Consider the following 24,489-nt stretch of genomic DNA (forward strand, 5'->3'; position numbering starts at 1 on the left):
CAAAGTCCAGACCTAAATCCAATTGAGAATCTGTGACAAGATATGTGAACCGGTGTTCTGCCGAGAAAGTTCCGCTCGGCATATAAGTTCCCCCCTCTACTGCGCATGCGCAGTAGGTATCGGCGGAAATAGCCGAAGCAGAACAGCTGAAAATCAGCTGTACACGGCGCCTGTAAGAGGGCCCCTCGCGGGCTCGCTTCGGGCACGGCCTCGCTGTGCTCGGCACTTTTAGATTCCCCCTCTAGGTCCACTTGGATGGTGGGCAAGGAACCTGGACCCAGAGCGCAGGCGCCGTGTACAGCTGATTGAAGCATTTGAGCTTCGGCTATCTCCGGCGGCTGAGAGTAGTATGTACTGCGCAGGCGCTGCGCCTGCGCAGTACAGGGGGGAACTTATGCGCCGAGGGAACATTCTCGGCAAGACACCGGCTCCATAGAGAGCTGGTCACAATCTCCCCTAATGTGAATTGGATGCAGGGAAATCCACATCCAATTTGCATAAGTGTGAACCCAGCCTAACTCCCCATACACACTACTAGCGAACTGTCAAATGGTGCAGGAATCGGATCGCATAGGTGTGAACAGCCATGCGATCCGATTCCAGTGTGGACCAAAAAAAGGGTCCTGCACCATTTTGGTGCAAATACGATGGGATTTCAGCCATACAGTTTGCATGGCTGAATTTGCATCGCATGTGATCTGCACAGCAATGTGGTGCAAATCACATGTGATGTCTGTCATCGCACAAATGTGAACCCAGCCTAAATAAGGACATGTGCGTTTTTGGTGCTTTTAGGTGCATTTTTGATGCGTTCCAGTATAGTCCAGTGCAGAAAGAATGCAGCATGTTCTACTTTTTTCCTGGAACTGGAAGCACTGGTGTGAACTATGCCATTGAAAACCATTTAGGGCTGGTTCACACCACAAAAACGCACTCCAGATTTGTTTTGGTTGTGTTTATGCATGCGCGTTTTTAATGCGTTTCCATGTGCATTCCAGGTGCTTTTTTTCACTGTACCGGAGTCTGGTGCATTTTTTTATGCATTCCAGTGCATTTTACTGGATTCCAGTACAGTGCGGTGCAAGAAAAATGCAGCATGTTTTACTTTTTTTTTCTGGAACTGACTGCACTGGTGTGAACTATGCCATTGGAAACCATATAGCCTACTTTCCATGCATTTTTTGATGCAGAAAAAAACAACTCACTGGACTGCATGTGGTGTGAACTGACCCTGATATCACAATAAAAAGAATGCATTGCTGGAACAGGAGCGTCATCCTCTCTAGTCTATACAATTATCTTAATGGCAGAAGTAAAACTCGCCATCACCTCACTATGAGGAACACACATCCCCTCTGTACAGGAGTCACACAATACTGGCCCACACTGAACACATAGCACACCTCTCTCCACGCTGCCTTGCTTTACGCCCACCAATTATAACGGAGAACCTCTGACCAATCAGTAGACACGCTCGGACGTGCCCGCGCGATTTGAACTTAGTCTGGCGGAAGTGTGGAAGGAGTGGGCGGGGATGGAGGGGATCCTGAGGAATAATGATAATAACAACAACACGGAGGAACATTAAGCCGTCTTCTTATAGTTCCTGATTGGCATCGTCCCAGCAGGTGAGTGGTCACGTGTCACGGTGCGGGGGGCAGTGATAGGAGAGTGTACACCGGGTACAGTGCTGGGGCTGAGCGGAGGCGGCGTGCTGTACAGGAGGGGTGACCGGCATTTGTACCGTGCGATGATAATTGTATACAGTACATAGACTGGGGACTCTTCATGGGACCACACAGCACCTTCTTCACAATCTCCCTACCATGGCTAAATACAATACCTTCATTTGTCCCTAAAGTGGGACTAGAGGCAAAGCTTTCTCTTTTTGTATAGAGTGGAGAGGGATTAGACCCGCTGTCAGGTCCCCCCATGTCTCGACCCCCATTAGGGGGGCTCACCCTCTCTTTGTCCTCTTTTCTGTTCTCGTTAAAAGTAAAAGAAAATCCACATTTTGGGTGGTCACCAGAACAGGAATAGAGGGGAAATCATCCAATGGGGACACTAGTTCTGGTGATTTCCTGACTTTGGAGGGATATCCTCACACTTCCTGTTGTGGCTATGGGACAGGAAGTGAAGGGAAATCTCCCCAATGGGACACAGATGGCAAAAAAATAAAACTGACGGGTTCTAACTTTTCCCTTACTATATCCAAAATGGGGGGGATGCCCTTAGGCTGGGTTCACACTAAAATGCAGTGCTGGAAACCCTGCATTTGGCGCACCGCGTTCAAAACGCACTGCAGTTGTGATCTGCCGTGTGTGTCAATGTTAAAGCGGAGCTCCACCTGAAAGGGGAAGTTCCGCTTAATGGACTTACGGACTTGCCCCCTGCTCCTCCTTGAAGAATTGGCACTTTTGAGGCGCGGGTACCCGATTTTGACAGGTACCCGCTCCCACTTCCATTCCAACCGCCTAGGCAGTCGGAAACGGAAGTCCCCCCCCCCTGCAGTATTCTAGGAAACTGACAGATCCCAGAAGACTGCATCCATTCATGATGCGCAGCTTGTGCATTTGCAGTGGGCACCCAGCTGTGAAGCCACAAGCTGTCACAGCCAAGTGCCCATAGTGAAGATGTCAGCGCTGAGGAAAGAGGACAACGAGTGACACTGACTGGGGTGAGCACGCTGCTGGATCCCGGGACAAGTGAATGAGTTGTTTTTTTTTTTTGAGCTCAGCTTTAAAGTGGTTGTAAAGGCAGCAGGTTTTTTATCTTTATGCATAGAGATAAAAACCTTCTGTGTGCAGCAGCCCCCTCATACTTACCTGAGCCCATCTCTATCTAGTGATGTGTACAAGAGGCTCAGCTGCCAAGGACCCTCTCTCCTGATTGGTTTAGACACAGCACGGGCGCCATTGGCTCCCGCTGCTGTCAATCAAAGTCATGAGCCAATAAGAAGAGAGGGGGCTGGGCCAGGGCTCGGGGTCTGAATGAACACACAGAGCAGCGGCTCACCTTGGGTGCCCCCGTAGCAAGCAGCTTGCTGTGGGGGCACTCAATAGGAGGGAGGGGCCAGGAGTGCCAGTGTGGGACCCAAGAAGAGGAGGATTGGGGCTGCTCTGTACAAAAGCACTGCAACAGAGCACGTTTGTTATTTTTGAACAAAAGACTTTAGTATCACTTTTAATTGTATCACATTTAATGACGTCGGTATGTTTGCCGGTACCGGAAAGCATAGTACAAAAGTACCAGGCGATCCAGTTGCAGAGGATTTCCAAAAGCACTTCATGCGCTACGTTTGGTACGGTGCGATTTGAGCTCATTCAAAATGAATGGGCTGAAATCACGCTGCACTGAATCGGAGGAACGCACAGCATGTGCCTGTGCCATTCATAGTGTGAACCCGGGGTCTAGTTCTTTATTTTAAAACTGTTCACTCTTCTCAATTATGTTTTGCCAGGTCTCTGAAAAGGGATTGGCGTTCGGATCACTTTTCAGAGGTGTTCAACAGACAGAGAGGCGGAGCTATGTTGTTTCCTCTCTGTCTATTTTACCTGCATAAATGGCTCACCCTGTGCCGCAGATGCGTGCATTGCATGTGGTTTGCGTAGTGGCCCCATTGTGTTTGGCTGTGGTACTGCCTGCTGAGCATAAGGGGGGGGGGTGTAACTTTTTCTGCAGCATGTGAATGCCCCTGTCCGCTGCCTTTGCAGCTTAAAATAAAACTAGGCAATTTTTTTTTTCTCCTTTCTCCCATTTTGGATAGAGTAAGGGAGGGTTTTAACCCCTGTCAGATTTTTTTTTTCCCCCCACAGTCAGTGTCCCATTGTAGAGATTTCCATTCACTTCCTGTCCTATAGCCAATCAGGAAGTGAGTGGAAATTCCTTGGGGACCCCCAGGCCTCCAGAACTAGTGTCCCCATTGAAAGATTTCCCCTCTCTTAATTTTCTGGGGACAACCCAAAATTTAGGATTTTCTTTTACTTTCACGTTCAATAACAATGGTAAACAGAACAAACAGAATCTCCTTAATGGGGGCACAGACAGCAATAAAAACGGACAAGTGATCATATCCCTCTCATGCTATCCAAAAAAAACTTTGCTTTTCGTAAGGAGGAGCGGTAAAAACAAGACTCAACTGTGTTTTTACTGCCTTCCAATGGCAAGTGTAAATGAGCCTTAAGCTGAATCCAGGTATGGTGTATTGCATGATTACCATGGTCCAGCTTTGCACAATGATATGTAATATCTAATTGTTGAGAGACAATCACTATGGTTGATCAGCACTACATATTGTGATAGCTGTGATCTTCCAGGTCCTGTGCTGAGCGATTTCCCCTCTGCACACTGATCACAGGAGGTCACTCACTTGGCACTGCCGGCATTCACAGAACACTGTGTTCTTAATAAATACGAGGAGTTCTGTGATTGGACATGGAGGAGATCATGACACCACTGCCCCTCCTCTCCACCAATCATACAACACTTTGTATTGAAAAAAATAGGATGTTTGTGAATGGGGACAGTGTCAAGCGAGTGACCTTCTGTGGTTACTTACTATGCAAAAGGGCAGCCGCTCAGCGCAACGCCTGGAAGGTAATGACAACCACTGTAGTGATTTCAGCTTCCTCAGGTATGAGCTTTGCATACTGACATTGTGCCAGGCTGGATTGACATAAGTGTGCAATATGGATCATACCTGCAGCTTTACCCATTTCAATAATGAACACCTTCTCCCCCTTCCTGCCCAGGCCAATTTTCAGCTTTCACCGCTGTCACACTTTGCATGACAATTGCACGGTCATCAAACACTGTACCCATATGACATGTTTATCCCACAAATAGAGCTTTCTTTCGGTGGTATGTATTCACTATTGGCTTGTTTTTTCTTTTGCTGGATTTTGAAACATCCTTTTTTTTTTTTTTTTTTTTTTTTTTTATAAATTTAGGCCAAACTGTATTCTGCTGTTTCTTTGGTGAAAATAAGCGAAATCAGTGTAAATGATTTAGTCTGTAGGAGAGAGTCCACAAAATATGGTCTATACTGTATATCTGAAAATTGATCAATCATGATGTACTGACTGTCTATCTCATATCTTGAGACCTAAAATGTCAGGACAGTACAGATAACACCCAAATGACCCCTTTTTAGAAAGTAGACGGTCCAAGGTATTTAGTAAGAGGCATGGCGAGTTTTTTGAAGTTGTAATTATTTGTCACATTTTTTGGAAAACTTTGAATATCATACCAGGACCAATTTTAAGACAGGAGCCAGTTAACCTGGCACCAGCATGTATTTGGAGTCCTGGCACATGATGACAATGCTTGTTCCTAGGCTTTCTTTGCAGGAGAAGAGTTGTCACCCTATCAAGCGAACTCCAGATCTGATCTACAGTCTAATGTGCAGACACACAGAGGTTGATTTACTAAAATTGAAGCGTGCAAAATCTGGTGCAGCTGTGCATGGTAGCCAATCGGCTTCTAATTTCAGCTTGTTCAATTAAGGCTGGGTTCACACTAGTGCTATGCCAGACATCACATGTGATTCGCACCGTATTGCTGTGCACATCACATTGAAATCGCATCACATTCGAACCAAAATGGTGCAGGACCCTTTTTTTGGTCTGCACTGGAATTGGATCAAATGGGCGATCACACCCATGTGATCCGATTCCTGTACGATTCCACAGTTTGCACTGCGATCTGCGAACCAATTTGGAGGTTTCATTAACTTTACATTGACACCCACAGCAGTTTGCAGAGAACAGTGTGAGATGCGACGCGGGAACCTGCACAGGAAGGATGTGGGTTCCCGCATCGCACCAGTGTGAACCAGGGCTAAGCCTTAACAAAAAACTTGGAAGCTGATCTGGTTTCTGCACCAGATTTTGCACTCTCCAGATTAACCCTTGGGTGTCCTTTTATGAAACTGCGGTAAATTACCGCTATTCAGTTCTCAGGCATTCTCAGAGGAGATTGCTCTCCTCTGAGTGCCTGTTTATGAAGGTCTGTAGATCGTTTCTCATGTTGAGTTGAGGAGCGATCTACAAACGCCAGGAACTCCTGAGAATGGCTCCTCTCACTGTAATCTCGTGTGATATAGCGGGATTACAGTATGAGGAAGCGTAAAATACAAAAGTTTAACACAAATCAGCACACATTATTCCCCAACATATTAATAAAATAATAAAGTTAAATTCCCCCTACACAATATACATTAACCTAATTATAAAAAAAACATTGTTTTTATCAATATTTAAAGATCATACATGTAATCCAATGTATGTATGAATGTAATCCACATATGTAATGCAGCTATACACCTATCATATAAATGCAAAATACATTTATAATCATTAAAAAATAATTTTAATAAAGTATACAAGTATAAATATTTATTAATAGATTAAATAAAAATATATTTCTTAATTGATAAACACCCGTATAAATCTAATAGAACATGCCATGGGTAAAACCCTATTTCAGGGTTTACAAAATTTTATTTGCTAATAAATTAAAAATTATATAAAAATTACATTATTAATGGCATTTAAATGCAAGTAGCATAATTTTATATATATATATATATATATATATATATATATATATATAAATTGTTAACAGTTATTTACAATAAATATATATGTTATGTCAGACAAACCCCCCTATATCTCACATTTTTCTACGTTGTAAAGTAGTGAGTGTACAGCTTGTATAACAGTGTAAATTTGCTGTCCCCTCAAAATAACTCAACACACAGCCATTAATGTCTAAACTGCTAAAAACAAAAGTGAGTACACCCCTAAGTGAAAATGTCCAAATTGGGCCCAAAGTGTCAATATTTTGTGTGGCCACCATTATTTTCAAGCACTGCCTTAACCATCTTGGTCATGGAGTTCACCAGAGCTTCACAGGTTGCCACTGGAGTCCTCTTCCACTCCTACATGATGGCATCACGGAGCTGGTGGATGTTAGAGACTTTGCGCTCCTCCACCTTCCGTTTGAAGATGCCCCACAGATGCTCAATAGGGTTTAGGTCTGGAGACGTGCTTGGCCAGTCCATCACCTTTACCCTCAGCTGCTTTAGCAAGGCCGTGGTCATCTTGGAGGTGTGTTTGGGGTCGTTATCATGTTGGAATATTGCCCTGCAGCCCAGTCCCTGAAGGGAGGGGATCATGCTCTGCTTCAGTATGTCACAGTACATGTTGGCTTTCATGGTTCCCTCAGTGAACTGTAGCTCCCCAGTGCCAGCAGCACTCATGCAGCCCCAGACCATGACACTCCCACCACCATTCTTGACTGTAGGCAAGACACGCTTGTCTTTGTACTCCTCACCTGGTTGGCGCCACACACGTTTGACACCATCTGAACCAAATAAGTTTATCTTGGTCTCATCAGGCAACAGGACATGGTTTCAGTAATCCATGTTCTTAGTCTGCTTGTCTTCACTAAACTGTTTGCAGGCTTTCTTGTGCATCATCTTTAGAAAAGGCTTCCTTCTGGGATGACAGCCATGCAGACCAATTTGATGCAGTGTGCGGTGTATGGTCTGAGCACTGACAGGCTGACCCCCCACCCCTTCAACCTCTGCAGCAATGCTGGCAGCACTCATACGTCTGTTTCCCAAAGACAACCTCTGGATATGACGCTGACCATGTGCACTCAACTTCTTTGGTCAACCATGGCGAGGCCTGCTCTGATTGAAACCTGTCCTGTTAAACCGCTGTATGGTCTTGGCCACTGTGCTGCAGCTGAGTTTAAGGGTCTTTGCAATCTTCTTATAGCCTAGACCATCTTCATGTAGAGAAACAATTCCTTTTTTTCACATTCTCTGAAAGTTCCTTGCCATGAGGTGCCATGTTGAACTTCTGGTGACCTGTATGAGAGAGTGAGAGAGAGCACACCAAATTTAACACACCTGCTCTCCATTCACACCTGAGACCTTGTAACACCAACGAGTCACATGACACCAGAGAGGGAAAATGGCTAATTGGGCCCAATTTGGACGTTTTCACTTAGGGGTGTACTCACTTTTGTTGCCAGCGGTTAAAACATTAATGGCTGTGTGTTGAGTTATTTTGAGGGGACAGCAAATTTACACTGTTATACAAGCTGTAGACTAACTATTTGACATCATAGCAAAGTGTAATTTCTTCAGTGTTGTCACATCAAAAGATATAATAAAATATTTACAAAAATGTGAGGGGTGTACTCACTTTTGTGAGATACTGTAAATAGATAAAGGCCAGCATCACAATTGTGCAATCACAGATATTGCATGTGACGCATTGCTGTGCATATCACATGCAATGTTTGTGCAATGCAAATTTAAGGCTAGGTTCCTACCGCTGCGATGCGGAAACGCTGCAAATCTACTGAAGGTTCCTGCATCGCATGTCTCTCGGCGCAAGTTACTGCCCTATGCGAACTGCTGGGAGTGTCAGTTAAAAGTTAACGACACCCCCAAATCAGTTCGCATAATGCAGTGCGATCTGCAAACTCAGACAGAAATCTTATCGCATGGGTGTGAACACCCATGCGATCCGATTCTGCTGTGGACCAAAAAAAAAAAATATATATATACTATAAATTCCTAACCTGCTGGTTTTGGGGTGTGTAATGGTGGGGAAGATGTGCTCTGACTGTTCGGTGAAAGAAAGAAGTCAAAAGATCCAATATCTAGAATACTCAGCCAGCTTCGCGCTTCTCTCTCTGATTCTCCACCTCTGAAATGGTGAATCAGAAAGTGAGAATTCTGTCACAGATCGCCAGTGAGGTGCTGAGATCGCACCTTCATAAACTGTCCGTTTCTGTGACAGTCAGTTACAGATTCTTACTGCGCTGCGATAATCAGTGGAGAACATGTTCTCCGCTGATTACCTTTCATACACTGGTAATGACCTGAGATTAGCGGTGAGACTCTGGATCGCCGCTGATCTCAGTTTCATAAAAGGACACCTTGGTTCCCACCAATCCATGTTTTTGGTGCATTTTGCAGAAACGCACTACAGTCTATTTAACTTGGAGCCAAGATCCTATGGATTTAGTTCACATCTGTCCGTTTTGAGTTAATGTGTTTTTTTGGAAAGGGTCGGGGACTTTTTCTTACCCAACTGATTGCTTTTTGCATGTAATAGACTTCAATGGACCTGCACCAAAAACACTTTTCTCCTTTTTTTTTTTTTGGCTTATAGGAAAGTACAGGCAGTAACGGGTTAGGGACTGTAGGTTTGTTCTTATGTCCAAAATTTTCGTAAGTCGGGAGCGCATGCGCAGAACGGCAGAGACATCGTTTTCCGACGTTCTGTCAAGTAGCCGCGCAGACGTCGTTTTCTGATGTGAACAGTGGCCGCGCATGCGCAGAACGGCAGCCACCACCTGTTCGTAAGTGGGAGACGTTCGCAAGTCGGATGTTCGTAACTCGGGGACTGCCTGTATGACAGTTCTGTTCATAGAGGGTGAGTTTGATACTACTTGAGTTCCAGAGTGTGTAAAGTTGCACTTCATGAACAGAACTGTCTTACTTTCCTATTAGCCATTAAAAAAAAAAAATTAACCACTTGCTGACCGCCGCACGACGATGTACTTCGGCAGAATGGCACGGGCAGGCAAAAGGACTTACAGGTACGTCCTTGCCTTCCCGCGGGTGGGGGGCCGGTTGGATCCCCCCCCCCCCCCCCCCCGCGTTGCCTGCGGCGGTCGGATTCAGGTCAGGGGCGATCAAAGGTGAGGGGGAGGCCACTCATTCGTGGCTCCCCCCTCGCGATTGCTCCTGGCGAATGACCGGCTTCCTCGGCTTCTGTAATGTAAACAGAAGCGGAGGAAGTGATGTCATCTCTCCTCGAGCCGGTCTTTTCGTTCCGGCGCCGAGGAGAGAAGACATCCAAGTAAGTTTGCACAGCACTACACTTCCAGTAGAACACGCAGGCACACTTTTCATCACCCCCCCTGTACCCCCTGTCACACTGACCCCAAAAGCAGTTTTTTTTTCTGATTATTGCATTGGTGTCAGTTTGTGACAGTTATAAGTGGTAGGGCAGTTAGGGGTAGCCCCCTTTAGGTCTAGGGTACCCCCTAACCCCCCCCCTATTAAAGTTTTAACCCCTTGATCACCCCCCTGTCGCCAGTGTCACTAAGCGATCGTTTTTCTGATCGCTGTATTAGTGACACAGGTGACGCTAGTTAGGGAGGTAAGTATATAGATTTGCCGTCAGTGTTTTATAGCGACAGGGACCCCCATATACTACCTACTAAAGGTTTTAACCCCCTGGTTGCCCCCTAGTTAACCCTTTCACCAGTGATCACCATATAATTGTTACGGGTGACGCTGGTTAGTTAGTTTGTTTTATTATAGTTTTAGGGCACCCGCCGTTTATTACCTTATAAAGGTTTAGCCCCCTGATCGCCCGGTGGTGATATAAGTTAAGTTTTTAGGGTCAGATAAGGTCTGCGTCGCCCCAGGCAGCGTCAGGTTAGCGCCAGTACCGCTAAAACCCACGCACGCAGCATACACTTCCCTTAGTGCTCTAGTATCTGAACTGATCGATATCTGATCCGATCAGATCTATACTAGCGTCCCCAGCAGTTTAGGGTCCCCAAAAACGCAGTGTTAGCGGGATCAGCCCAGATACCTGCTAGCACCTGCGTTTTGCCCCTCGGCCCAGCCCACCCAAGTGCAGTATCGATCACGGACACTTACAAAACACTAAGCACACATAACTGCAGCGTTCGCAGAGTCAGGCCTGATCCCTGCGATCGCTAACAGTTTTTTGGTAGCGTTTTGATACAGTCACTGACAGTCAGGAGCTTTTTTGCCTGTGAGTCTCACTAGTGTACCCCTAAATTTAGAGCCCAAAATGGCAAATCGAAGGTACACTAGTGAAGAGGCCTACACGTTTCTGAGCATGACAGATAGTGAAGAGGAAGTCACTCATCTGTCAGATTCAGGCTCAGAATACGATCCTGTAGAGGACAGCGGCTCCATGACAGATAACTCTGACGATGGAGTAGTGGTCCCTGCCAAGGTCAGGCGTACCAGACCCCAAACTTCTTCTTCTGTCCTTGAAGTGCAAGAACCGCAGGTCCCTCGTATGGAGCAGAGCAGTACTAGCGCCGCTATTCCTTCTGGTGAACTGGCAAGCACCAGCGGCCTAGTACACCCTGGTCGTACATCCAGCACTGCAGTATCACGTGGCGAGTCCCATAAGTGCAGTTTAAGCTGGCGAGGTGGCAAGCACTAGTAGTGTCCCGCTGCCACCAAGAAGACAAAGACAGGCCCGTCGTGCCCATAGTGCCCTTCCTGCTGCATTCGCCAATCCGAATTGGGTACCCACCACTTCTGCAGCACCCGTACTTCCCCCATTCACTGGCCAACCTGGAATTCAGGTGGAAAAAGTTGCTTTTACGCCACTGGATTTTTATTCACTGTTTTTCTCCGAAGATCTATTGTGGACCAAAGCAATTTATACGCTGGTCAACACATCGCCACTATTCCCCAGTCCTCCCTTGCCAGAGATTGGAGACCAATTACGGTCTCCAAATTTAAGATCTTTCTGGGCCTTTCCCTCAACATGGGCATAACTAAAAAGAGTGAGTTGCGGTCATATTGGTCCACTGACCCAATTCACCACATGCCCTTGTTCTCTGCCTCCATGACCAGGGCACGATACGAGCAGATTTTGCGGTTCATGCACTTCAATGACAATGAACTCTGTCGTCCTCGTGGAGACCCTGAATACGATCGGCTCTACAAAATTCGGCCCCTCGTAAACCACTTCAACCAACGTTTTGCAGACTTGTTTACTCCCCATCAAGTTGTCTGCGTTGATGAGTCCCTGATTAAATTTTCTGGCTGCTTGTAATTCAAACAGTACCTTCCCAGCAAGCGTGCCAGATACAAGGTCAAGATGTATAAGCTCTGTGACAAGGCCACAGGCTATACATCTAGTTTTATGGTTTACGAGGGCAAAGATAGTCACGTAGAGCCGACAAATTGCCCTGACTACATAGGAAGCGCTGGCAAGATAGTGTGGGACTTGGTGTCACCTTTATTCGGAAAGGGGTACCGTTTATATGTGGACAATTATTACACGAGCATGCCACTTTTTAGTCACCTTTTTGATCATCAAATTGGAGCATGTGGCACCGTGCGATCTAATCGCCGGGGCTTTCCCCAGCGGCTTGTAGATTCCCGTCTTAGGCTGGGGGAGAGAGCCTGCTTGCAGTGTAATAATTTGCTCGCTATGAAGTGGAGGGACAATAAGAATGTTTTTCGTTCTTACCTCCCTTCATGCAGACACGACTGTCCAAATTACTACGGCGACTGGTGTTGTGGAGAAACCCCTCTGTGTCCACAAATATAACCAAAATATGGGAGGGGGGGACCTCAACGACCAGTTGTTGGCGCCATACCTAGTTGCCCGTAAGGCCAGATGCTGGTACAAATAAGTGTCTGTATACCTATTTCAATTGGTTTTGCTGATGTGCTATACAGAGCTTCAGGACAGACTGGATCCTTCCTTAAATTCCAGGAAGAGATCGTCAGAGCCCTTCTGTATCCAGACGTTGCTCCACCTCACCTTCCCCAACCAGATGCAGTAAGCCGGTTGCATGGGAGGAATTTTCCTTATGTCCTCCCGAGTACCCCTACCCAACGAGCCCCCCAAAGAAAATGTTGTGTCTGCAGAAAGCGCGGATATAGGCGTGACACCCGGTATTATTGTCCCTCCTGTCCTGACAATCCTGGTCTTTGCATTGGTGAATGTTTTGAGCGCTACCATAGTTGAGTTTTAGCGTAGAGTACAGCATTGCACAGACTAGGACACACTTTCACAGGGTCTCCCAAGATGCCATCACATTTTGAGAGACCCAAACCTGGAACCGTTACAGTTTTAAAAGTTACAGTTATAAAAAAAATGTAAAAAAAAGTAAAAAAAAATACACAAAAAAATATAAAATAAAAAAAAACAAAAATAGTTGTAGTTTTATTGTTCTCTCTCTCTATTCTCTATTGTTCTGCTCTTTTTTACTGTATTCTATTCTGCAATGTTTTATTGTTATGTTTTATCATGTTTGCTTTTCAGGTATTTAATTTTTTTATAGTTTACTGTGTTTTAACCATTTTTTTTGTTTTCAGGTACACCATTCAGCTGCAGTGTGGATTTATTTATCTTGACAGCAAGAGCGTTTGCTCCCACGATACATAAAGCCGTGACTCCAGCTCTGTCGGAGGTGATTTCACCACCACAGTTACATACTTCAGCATATATGCCGAAGCGTGGGGGCAGCAGTGGGTGGAGGAGCAATTTGCTCCTGCCTTTTGCGGGAGGATGCCCCCATGCTTCGGCATATATTTATTTTAGGCACAGGTTGTGTTAAATATTTGATTTTTTACTATTTTTTTTTTTTTTGTATTTGCTTTACAGGTATGTCTTACTGTTATACTGTGAAGTTATTTTGTTTTATTGTTAACCATCATTTGCTTAGCAGGTACGCCATTCAGTTGCAGCGTGGATTTATTTATCTTGACAGCAACAGCGTTTGCTCCCACGATACATAAAGCCGTGACTCCAGTGCTGTCGTAAAATATTTAACACAACCTGTGCCTAAAAGAAATATATACCGAAGCATGGGGGCATCCTCCCGCAAAAGGTAGGAGCAAATCGCTCCTCCGCCCACTGCTGCCCCCACGCTTCGGCATATATGCTGAAGTATGTAACTGTGGTGATTTCACCACCACAGTTACATACTTCAGCATATATGCCGAAGCGTGGGGGCAGCAGTGGGCGGAGGAGCGATTTGCTCCTACCTTTTGCGGGAGGATGCCCCAATGCTTCGGCATATATAAACGGTGCATATATGCCCATCATTAGAAGTGGGTGGATGAAGGGAGGTAGTCTAATGGTGGGCATACCCACCGATCAATCTCTTTTTTTCGTTCAGCCCACAGGCTGCATGAAAAAAAAGTTTACAATATATGTCCAACAAGGACCAGCAAGGTACTGGTATGTTGCTGGACTTTGAGTGGTTATACCAGAATGATGCCTGCAGGTTTAGGTATCATCTTGGTATCATTCTTTTCAGCCAGCGGTTGGCTTTCATGTAAAAGCAATCCTAGCAGCTAATTGGCCTCTAGACTGCTTTTACAAGCAGTAGGAGGGAATGCCCCCCTCCCCCCCCCCCCCCCCCCACCGTCTTCCATGTTTTTCTCTGGCTCTCCTGTCCCAACAAGGAACCTGAGAATGCAGCCGGTGATTCGGCCAGCTGACCATAGAGCTGATCAGAGACCAGAATGGCTCCAATCATCTCTATGGCCTAAGAAACCTGAAGCTACGAGCATTTTATGACTTAGATTTCGCTGGATGTAAACAGCGCCATTGGGAAAGCATTTTATCACACCGATCTTGGTGTGGTCAGATGCTTTGAGGGCAGAGGAGAGATCTAGGGTCTAATAGACCCCAATTTTTTCAAAAAAGAGTACCTGTCACTACCTATTGCTATCATAGGGGATATTTACATTCCCTGAGATAACAATAAAAATGCTAAAAAAAATAAAATGAAAGGAACAGTTTAAAAGTAAGATAAAAAATAAGAAAGAAGAAAAAAAAAAAAAAAAAAGCACCCCTGTCCCCCCCGCTCTCGCGCAAAGGCCAATGCAAGCGTCGGCCTGGCGTCAAATGTAAACAACAATTGCACCATGCATGTGAGGTATCACCACGAAGGTCAGAAGATTGAGGGCAGTAATTTTAGCAGTAGACCTCCTCTGTAAATCTAAAGTGGTAACCTGTAAAGGCTTTTAAAAATGTATTTAGTTTGTCGCCACTGCACGTTTGTGGGCAATTTTAAAGCATGTCGTGTTTGGTATCCATGTACTCGGCCTAAGATCATCTTTTTTATTTCATCAAACATTTGGGCAATATAGTGTGTTTTAGTGCATTAAAATTAAAAAAGTGTGTTTTTTCCAAAAAAAATGCATTTGAAAAATCGCTGCGCAAATACTGTGTGAAAAAAAAAATGAAACACCCACCATTTTAATCTGTAGGGCATTTGCTTTAAAAAAAATATATAATGTGTGGGGGTTCAAAGTAATTTTCTTGCAAAAAAAAATAATTTTTTCATGTAATCAAAAAGTGTCAGAAAGGGCTTTGTCTTCAAGTGGTTAGAAGAGTGGGTGATGTGTGACATAAGCTTCTAAATGTTGTGCATAAAATGCCAGGACAGTTCAAAACCCCCCCAAATTACCCCATTTTGGAAAGTAGACACCCCAAGCTATTTGCTGAGAGGCATGTCGAGTCCATGGAATATTTTATATTGTGACACAAGTTGCGGGAAACAGACACATTTTTTTATTTTTTGCACAAAGTTGTCACTAAATGATATATTGCTCAAACATGCCATGGGAATATGTGAAATTACACCCCAAAATACATTCTGTTGCTTCTCCTGAGTACGGGGATACCACATGTGTGGGACTTTTTGGGAGCCTAGCTGCGCACGGGACCCCGAAAACCAAGCACCGCCTTCAGGCTTTCTAAGGGCGTAAATTTTTGATTTCACTCTTCACTGCCTATCACAGTTTCGGAGGCCATGGAATGCCCAGATGGCACAAAACCCCCCAAATGACCCCATTTTGGAAAGTAGACACCCCAAGCTATTTGTTGAGAGGTATAGTGAGTATTTTGCAGACCTCACTTTTTGTCACAAAGTTTTGAAAAAAGAAAAAAACATTTTTCTTGTCTTTCTTCATTTTTGAAAACAAATGAGAGCTGCAAAATACTCACCATGCCTCTCAGCAAATAGCTTGGGGTGTCTGCTTTCCAAAATGGGGTCATTTGGGAGGGGGGGTTTTGTGCTATCTTGGCATTTTATGGCCTACGAAACTGTGATAGGCAGTGAGGAGTAAATTTAAAAATCCTGAAGGCAGTGATTGGTTTTCGGGGCCCCATATGCAGATAGGCCCCCAAAAAGTCCCACTCATGTGGTATCCCCATACTCAGGAGAAGCAGCAGAATGTATTTTGGGGTGTAATTCCACATATGCCCATGGCATGTTTGAGAAATATATCATTTAGTGACAACTTTGTGCAAAAAAAAAAAAAAGTTTGTAATTTTCCCGCAACTCTTGTCAAAATATAAAATATTCCATGGACTCAACATGCCTCTCGGCAAATAGCTTGGGGTGTCTACTTTCCAAAATGGGGTAATTTGGTGGTGTTTTGTGCCATCTGGGCATTTTATGGCCTTCAAAACTGTGATAGGTAGTGAGGAGTGAAATCAAAAATTTACGCCCTTAGAAATCCTGAAGGCAGTGATTGGTTTTCGGGGGCCGTACGCGGCTAGGCTCCCAAAAAGTCCCACACATGTGGTATCCCCATACTCAGGAGAAGCAGCTAAATGTATTTGTATTTTAGGGTGCAATTCCACATATGCCCATGGCATGTTTGATCAATATATCATTTAGTGACAACTTTGTGCAAAAAAAAAAAAAAAAAAGTTTGTCATTTTCCCGCAACTTATGTCAAAAGTCCCACACATGTGGTATCCCCATACTCAGGAGAAACAGCTAAATGTATTTTGGGGCGCAATTCCACATATAACCATGGCACGTGTGAGCAATATATCATTTTGTGACAACTTTTTGTAAAAAAAAATTTATTTTTATTTTTTTATCATTATTCAATCACTTGGGACAAAAAAATGTAATATTCAATGGGCTCAACATGCCTCTCAGCAATTTCCTTGGGGTGTCTACTTTCCAAAATGGGGTCATTTGGGGGGGGTTTTGTACTGCCCTGCCATTTTAGCACCTCAAGAAATGAGATAGGCAGTCATAAACTAAAAGCTGTGTAAATTCCAGAAAATGTACCCTAGTTTGTAAACGCTATAACTTTTGCGCAAACCAATAAATATACGCGTATTGACTTTTTTTTTACCAAGGACATGTGGCCGAATACATTTTGGCCTAAATGTATGACTAAAATTGAGTTTATTGGATTTTTTTTATAACAAAATGTAGAAAATATTTTTTTTTTTTTTTCAAATTTTCGGTCTTTTTACGTTTATAGCGCAAAAAATAAAAACCCCGGAGGTGATCAAATACCATCAAAAGAAAGCTCTATTTGTGGGAAGAAAAGGACGCAAATTTCATTTTGGTACAGCATTCCATGACTGCGCAATTAGCATTTAAAGCGACGCAGTACCAAATTGTAAAAAGTGCTCTGGTCAGGAAGGGGGTAAATCCTTCCGGGGCTGAAGTGGTTAACAAAGCATCAAAAATGGTCAAAAATGCTAAATGCTCCAGAAAAACTCATCAAGTGCAACCTGCATAGATGTGAATCTACCCCACAATTTTCCCATAGCTTGTCTTTTCACAGAACACAGTGGCAGAGTAAAGCTGGCTATACATGTCTTCCAATTGGGAGTCTGCAAAGAGATCCCAAATTATGTCATCAATTTTCTAAAGTATTTTTTTCCTTCCACAGAGATCTTGTGCTGTGCATCTTATTCAGCTGCTATGACTGCTGCAGCAGCCCCTGAAGAGGGCAATGTGTCTGTTGTGGTTCGGGTTCGTCCCCCTAACACACGGGAAGAAGAAGGGAACCAGTATTCCGTTGTACAAGTAGTGGATCACAACATTCTAATATTTGACCCAGATGACGCTGAGACATCAAACGCCTTTTCTGGTTTGCGAGGTCACGACGGAAACAGACGAAAGGGGAAAGACCTGAAGTTCATCTTTGACCGTGTTTTTGGCGAGACTAGCAGGCAGCAAGAGGTCTTTGAGCACACGACTAAGCCGATTATTGATGGTGTATTGAATGGCTACAATTGTTCTGGTAAATAAGAAAATTGATTACATTAGTGTCTGTTTATGAGGTTTCTGAAATTGTCTTTGACTTTTAAAGTGGTTGTACACCCAGTGAAGTGCCTGACCTCAGGTGATAGAAAGAGATGAAACAAATCCTCCTATATACGTTGTACCTGTTTATCTGCAGCCCTATCTTCCCTGCATATGTTCAGAGTACTGAATTTTAAAGCTTGTCCAAGATTTCAGAAAAAAAGGGGCAGAGAGTTGAAATGACACTCTAGAGGAGAGGTCTGACAGCTAATTGGAGGAAAGGGACACCTCTGCTCTAACACCCCACCCCCGCCATTGACTCACTCACTTTGACAGCAGCGGGAGCCAATGGCGCCCCGCTGCTGTCTCAGCCAATGAGGAGGGAGAGTCCTGGGCAGCCGAGGCTCTTGTGCAACATCGCTGGATCGAGATGTGGCCTAGGTAAGTATTAGGGGGGCTGCTGCACACTAAGGTTGGCTTCACACCTATGGGAATTGGATGTGGCTTAGACCGCATCCAATTCGCATGACATTTTAAAATGCATACATTTTGAATGAGGCTGGTTCACATATGTTCGTTGCATTCGTACTCCGCGTTGCCCAAAAAAGTGTGTGTTTTCTGAGCATTGCGGTGCAAAGTGCAACCACGTTATCTTCTATGGGAACGCATCTGATTCATAGATGCATTCAGTTGTGAACAGGATAAAATCCTGACCTGATTCTGATCAAAAACTGACGTGAAACGCTGAACAACTACTTTGTCAATTGGCTGTGAAAATGGAGCTTCAATTCGCACCGCTCTGCACATGTGTGAACCCAGCCTAAAGGTTTTTTTATCTTAATACATAATATGCATTAGGATCAAAAACATTCTGACTTTAGAACCACTTTAAAGCAAACATAAGCTAGCAGGTTATTTCAAGACTTTAGGCCTTCAGGGGGTTGCTGCCATAATGTACAAGTATGAGCAGCATATTTGTACATTATAGCAGACTTGCCTAAGAAATCAGTTCTCCACAGCACTGTCATTTCAGCACTTTGCTCTGTCCCTGGAACATCCTTCTCCCAGCCTCTTGATTGGGTGACCTGGGAAACCATAATTTGAATGCGTGCACACATGGGTTGCTTTGTCTCGTCACAGACTGTACACTGAGCTGCGTGTGCATGGCTCAGCGTACCTTTTTACAAGAAGTTCTGATAGGCAGGTAGAAGCTTCTATGACAGAAGTGACTAACCGTCTCTTTGGTTATAAAAAGCCTACCCATCGGCACTTTTTTTTTTTTTTTTTTAACAAAAGCTTTATTTCCCCTTTAAGGATTTTAATATAAAATGATTTGTACATTTTTACTCGGAGTCTGAAAAGGAAATAATTGTCCTTAGCAAGTAGTCGGTCAGGCTGCAGCTTTTATGTTTCCCTTTCAGAATAGTTTTGGGCTGGTTGCTTTTTTGGGGCACTTTAGATTAGTGAGATTTGTGCATAGGAAGCTGTGTTATCATGCAGGTGCACAATGTACTGTCCAACCTGACAAATTTACTGCCTGCAGCATATTTGACCCTGCTGCTCTCTGCGGTCCTTCCAAGACCTCCTGCTCTCTAACTCCCTTATCACCTCCTCCCATGCTTGCCTCCAGGATTTCTGCAGAGCTTCTCCCATCCTTTGGAACTCCCTCCCCCAATCTGTCCGACTGTCCCCTAATCTATCCATCTTTAGACGATCCCTGCAAACCCTTCTCTTTAAAGAAGCCTATCCTGCTTGTAACTAACACTGTTTTACTTCCTCCATCAGCTCACCCCCCACAGCTATTATGTTTTGTATCAATTGACCCTTCCTTTTTAGATTGTAAGCACTAATAAACAGAGCCCTCTGATTCTTCTTGTACCAAATTATAATGTAACTGTAATGTATGCCTTTATTTTGTTAAGCGCTGCGCAAACTGTTGGCGATATATAAAACTTGTATAATAATAATATGTCCATAGTAAACCATGTTCTGCACCTTGCTAAACTTTCAGGCTGTATGGGTAAAAAAATGATCTTGCTTTAATCAAATCTATAGCTAGAAAACACAATTCTCTTTTAACCCAGTGATGTTTTCCTATTAAGGGCTATGCTTTTCACCATTTTATTCTCTTTCTTCTCATATTTAGTGTTTGCATATGGAGCTACAGGTGCAGGGAAGACGCACACAATGTTGGGAAGTGCGGCCGATCCCGGGGTGATGTATTTAACCATGGTGGAGCTTTACCAGCGTATTGAAGCTATCAAAGAAGAGAAGTCATGTGAAGTAGGCATCTCTTATCTTGAGGTGTGTTCTGCTTGGCAATTGCTTGTGATCAGAAACCAATTTCGTAATCTAGCCTAATAAGGTGTACAGTAGTGACTCACTTGAAATAAAAGTGCAAACAAAGCCCTCTGTTTTTAACGTAAATTGTCAGGGTCAATTTGGTTGTTTTGCAGGTTGGCTGGTAAGTGTGTTGGCAAATCTTTTGTTTGTTTGTGATAAACTGCAAGTCTCATCTTCCACATCGCAGCAGGCGGAATGGTAGTTCTCAATGGGACATGAGTGCGATAATCGGCGCACTTGTAGTCCACTGACACTCCCTTCAGCTTTTGAACTGACAGCCAGTACAGCGGTATGGCCAGCGAGCTGAAGGAAGAGTTTTCAGAAGCCTGACATTGCACCCATGATCCATTAATCGTGGGTGCAATGCTCTGCAAAAGCTTCACCTTTAAAAACAGAAGCCTGGAGTTGCCTTGAAAAAGAATTCATACCCCTTGAAATTTTCTACATTTTGTCATGTTACAACCAAAACCAATAAATCTATTTTATTGGGATTTTATGTGATGGACCAACATAAAATGGCACATGATTGTAAAGTGAAAGGAAAATGATAAATGATTTTCCAAATTTTTTTTACAAATATATGTGAAAAGTGTGGCGTGCATTTGTATTCAGCCCCCTTTACTCTGATACCTCTAACTAAAGTCTAGTGGAATCAATTGCCTTCAGAAGTCACCTAATTAGTAAATAGAGTCCACCTGTGTGTAATTTAACCTCAGTATAAATACAATTGTTCTGTAAAGCCCTCAGAGGTTTGTTAGAGAATCTTAGTGTACAAACAGCATCATGAAGGCCAAGGAACACATCAGACAGGTTAGGGATAAAGTTGTGGAGAAGTTTAAAAAAAAAAAAAATCCCAAGCTTTGAACATCTCATGAGCACTGTTCAATCCATCATCCGAAAATGGAAAGAGTATGGCACAACTGCAAACCTACCAAGACACGGCCGTCCACCTAAACTGAAAGGCCGGGCAAGGAGAACATTAATCAAAGAAGAGGCCCATGGTAACTTTGGAGGAGCTGCAGAGATCCACAGCTCAGGTGGGAGAATCTGTCCACAGGACAACTATTAGTTGTGCATTCAAAATCTGGCAGTTTGCGGGATGCCATGTGGGGGACACAGCAAACATGTGGAAGAAGGTGCTCTGGTCAGATAAGAACAAAATTGAACTTTTTGGCCTAAAAGCAAAACTCTATGTGTGGTGGAAAACTAACACTGCACATCACCCTGAACACACCATCCCCACCGTGAAATATGGTGATGGCAGCATCATGTTGTGGGGATGTTTTTCTTCAGCAGGGACAGGAAAGCTGGTCAGAGTTGATGGGAAGATGGATGGAGCCAAATACAGGACAATCTTAGAAGAAAATCTGTTATAATCTGCAAAAAACTTGAGACTGGGGCGGAGGTTCACCTTCCAGTAGAACAACGACCCTAAACATACAGCTAGTGTTACAATGGAATGGTTTAGATCAAAGCATGTTCATGTATTATAATGGCCCAGTCAAAGTCCAGACCTAAATCCAATTGAGAATCTGTGGCAAGACTTGAAAATTGCTGTTCACAGACACTCTCCATCCAATCTGACAGAGCTTAAACTATTTTGCAAAGAAGAATGGGCAAAGCTGATAGAGACATCCCCAAAAAGACTTGCAGCAGTAATTGGAGCGAAAGGTGGTTCTACAAAGTATTGACTCAGGGGGGCTGAATACAAATACACACCACACTTTTTACATATTTATTTGTAAAAATTTGAAAATAATTTATCATTTTCCTTCCACTTCACAATTATGTGTCACTTTTTGTTGGTCTATCACATAAAATCCCAATAAAATACATTTACGTTTTGGTTGTAATATGGCAAAAGGTGGAAAATTTCAAGGGGTATGAATACTTTTTCAAGGTACTGTAGGTCCACAGCTTTATTTTCAGTAAAACTAACATTGTTGAAGCCTTTTCTCAAATATTAGAGGTTCAAGATGGAGCCTTTCTGACCATTTTAAGGGAATCATAGATTTGCAAGATATGTTTGCATATTCACTTTTCTCCAGACCAGTAGAGATATTTGGTTATTTCTGTAAGTCAGTTTTTACTATATCCACTTTGACTTTGGCCTTCGGCCCCTGCAGTTCCTCACCTGTACATTGTTAGGCTCATAGCACCCATGGTCATCGTGCAGAAATGGATCTCGTCTGTGTCCTACTTTGAATGCTTTTTGGAAAAGGCTAATAATGCGTCTTCTCTTATGCCACTTTGCTCAGGGTTTTTTCTACCCCCTGGGAAGTGGACTGAATGGTAAACTGGGAGAAAAATGTGATATTGCTCTTTTATATTAGATGTTTTTGTTTGTTTTTTGAGGGACAGCACAGAGTGGTTAGAAGTCGGGGTTCACTGGAACTCTAGGCAAGCAATTAAAGAGAAGGGGGCGTGGGCGTGTTTTGTTGCCATAAATGATCCCATCCAGATGTGTCCACATACAGTTAATGGAAAGTACAAACACTCGGTTTTAAGTATATTCAACAATTTTTATAGAATGCACATTGTGCATCATTTTTAAATTCATATTTGTAATTACATTCATTGTAGTGTTTTAATTATTACTAACAGTCAAAAGATTTATGTATGCTCGTGTTGTGCATCATATTATAAGTTTGTTTTTTGTCATTAGGTGTACAATGAACAGATTCAGGATTTGTTAGAACCCAAAGGTTCTCTTGCAATCAGAGAAGATCCACAAAAGGGAGTTGTAGTTCAGGGTCTCTCTTTTCATCAAGTAAGTTAAAACTCTGTTCGTTTTCACTTTGTTCCGTTTTAAATGTTGGTATTGGAAGTAGCTGAATTTGTATCAGTCTCATGTAATGACCTGCATGGCAACACTCAGACTGGGTAAATGAGGTCAAATACTAGATGATAATTAGATATTAAATGTTGTGTTCATGTCAAATGTTTATAAAGCTTGGTGAGCACAGTTTTCCACTTCGTAGTCTCTATCTGGCAGCATATGGTACAGTTATAGTGAAGCAGGGACTGGGAAAAGTCAACAATGAAAGCCCCTGTATATCTCTCAGTACATGTTTAAAGCAGTATTAAAACCAAAACCAAAAATGTAATACATTGCAGCTTACCAAACATTAGATGTGGTGGCTGTATTGGCTTTCTTTTTTTTTTTTTTTTTTGGCTCCCCCCACCCGGTTTTCACCTGGTGAGCTGGCCACTAACACATCTCTTGTATTAGAGTGCCCCCATTCTGGATGAGGAAACACAGAATGAGTGTACTTCGCTCCACCCCTCCCCAAATTATTGTTTACCTCAATTCCAAAGCCTCCGATGTGTTTATATCCTATATAAAAAATAGCTGGACAGTAGCTTCCCATAGGCTTTCATGGGTCTGTCTCTTGAGCATCCGCAGCCTTGGGACTATATGGAGCCACTTTGGAGCTTTTTGAGATGTGTCGAAACAAACACCAGAGTCTATGGCTACAGGATCAAGGTGAATTTGCCCCCCCAGGAAGAGTGGGATAGTATAAGGGGAATTGCACTTATCCTATATTTAAAAAAAAAAAAAAAAAAAAAAGCAGATAACTGATAAAGCTAAATTACCCTGAAAACCCTGCAGTGGTGGCACCATCACAGTCAATCTCTGCAGGCTGTCAATAAGGTGTGTGTGTGTGTGTGTGTGTGTGTGTGTGTGTGTGTGTGTGTGTGTGTGTGTGTGTGTGATTTTTTTTTTTTTTTTTTTTTTTCATTTATTAGAAAGCTCAAATGCTTTACCAAATACGGTAAGTGTCATGTATTCTCCCTCTATTAAATGTTATGCTTGGTGGATCCATACATGTTTTCTTTACTACGGTCACAACTAAGAGTGCTACGTTGGCTAAATTGCCACTTTTAGTATAGCTATCTCACTGTGCTTTGGGAAACCTTGTCCATTTATAAACTTTAATGGTTTTAGATCTATTTTATTTTAAAGTTTCTCTTTAATATTATAGCAAACTGATATAAAACATGGTCTATAAACTTGTAAAGTTTCAGATAAAAAGATTCTGAAATCTACCAAAAGCCATTAGACTTTTTTTCCTTTTTTTTTTTTTTTTTTTTTTTTTTTTGTGCCTTCTCAAAGATCATTTTGTGAATAATCTCAGGGTATGGGTGTCTTTATAAATAAGAGTACCCTACAGCTATTCTGAACCTAATTACCAAAGATTTATCCACTGTGAAAATGTCCTTGTCTTTATCTAGTATGGAACATAATTTTATGCAATCAGATATCTTCCTGTAAACAAGTCCCATTCTGTAATTATTTATACACCATCT

General features: G+C 43.2%; 1 protein-coding gene across 1 annotated transcript in view; it reads left to right on the forward strand.

Moving 5' to 3' along the window:
- Nucleotides 1–1,515: 1,515 nt before the first annotated feature.
- Nucleotides 1,516–24,489, forward strand: part of KIF18B (kinesin family member 18B) — a 127,419-nt gene continuing 104,445 nt past the window's right edge. The window contains exons 1-4 of the mRNA XM_073602822.1: nt 1,516–1,628; nt 17,480–17,833; nt 19,982–20,139; nt 22,844–22,948. Of these exons, the coding sequence (XP_073458923.1) occupies nt 17,512–17,833; nt 19,982–20,139; nt 22,844–22,948 (585 nt within the window). The 5' untranslated portion in view covers nt 1,516–1,628; nt 17,480–17,511. The remainder of the gene's footprint in view (nt 1,629–17,479; nt 17,834–19,981; nt 20,140–22,843; nt 22,949–24,489) is intronic.

This window comes from Aquarana catesbeiana, linkage group LG10 (assembly GCF_042186555.1).
Source record: "Aquarana catesbeiana isolate 2022-GZ linkage group LG10, ASM4218655v1, whole genome shotgun sequence".
Lineage (NCBI taxonomy): Eukaryota > Metazoa > Chordata > Amphibia > Anura > Ranidae > Aquarana > Aquarana catesbeiana.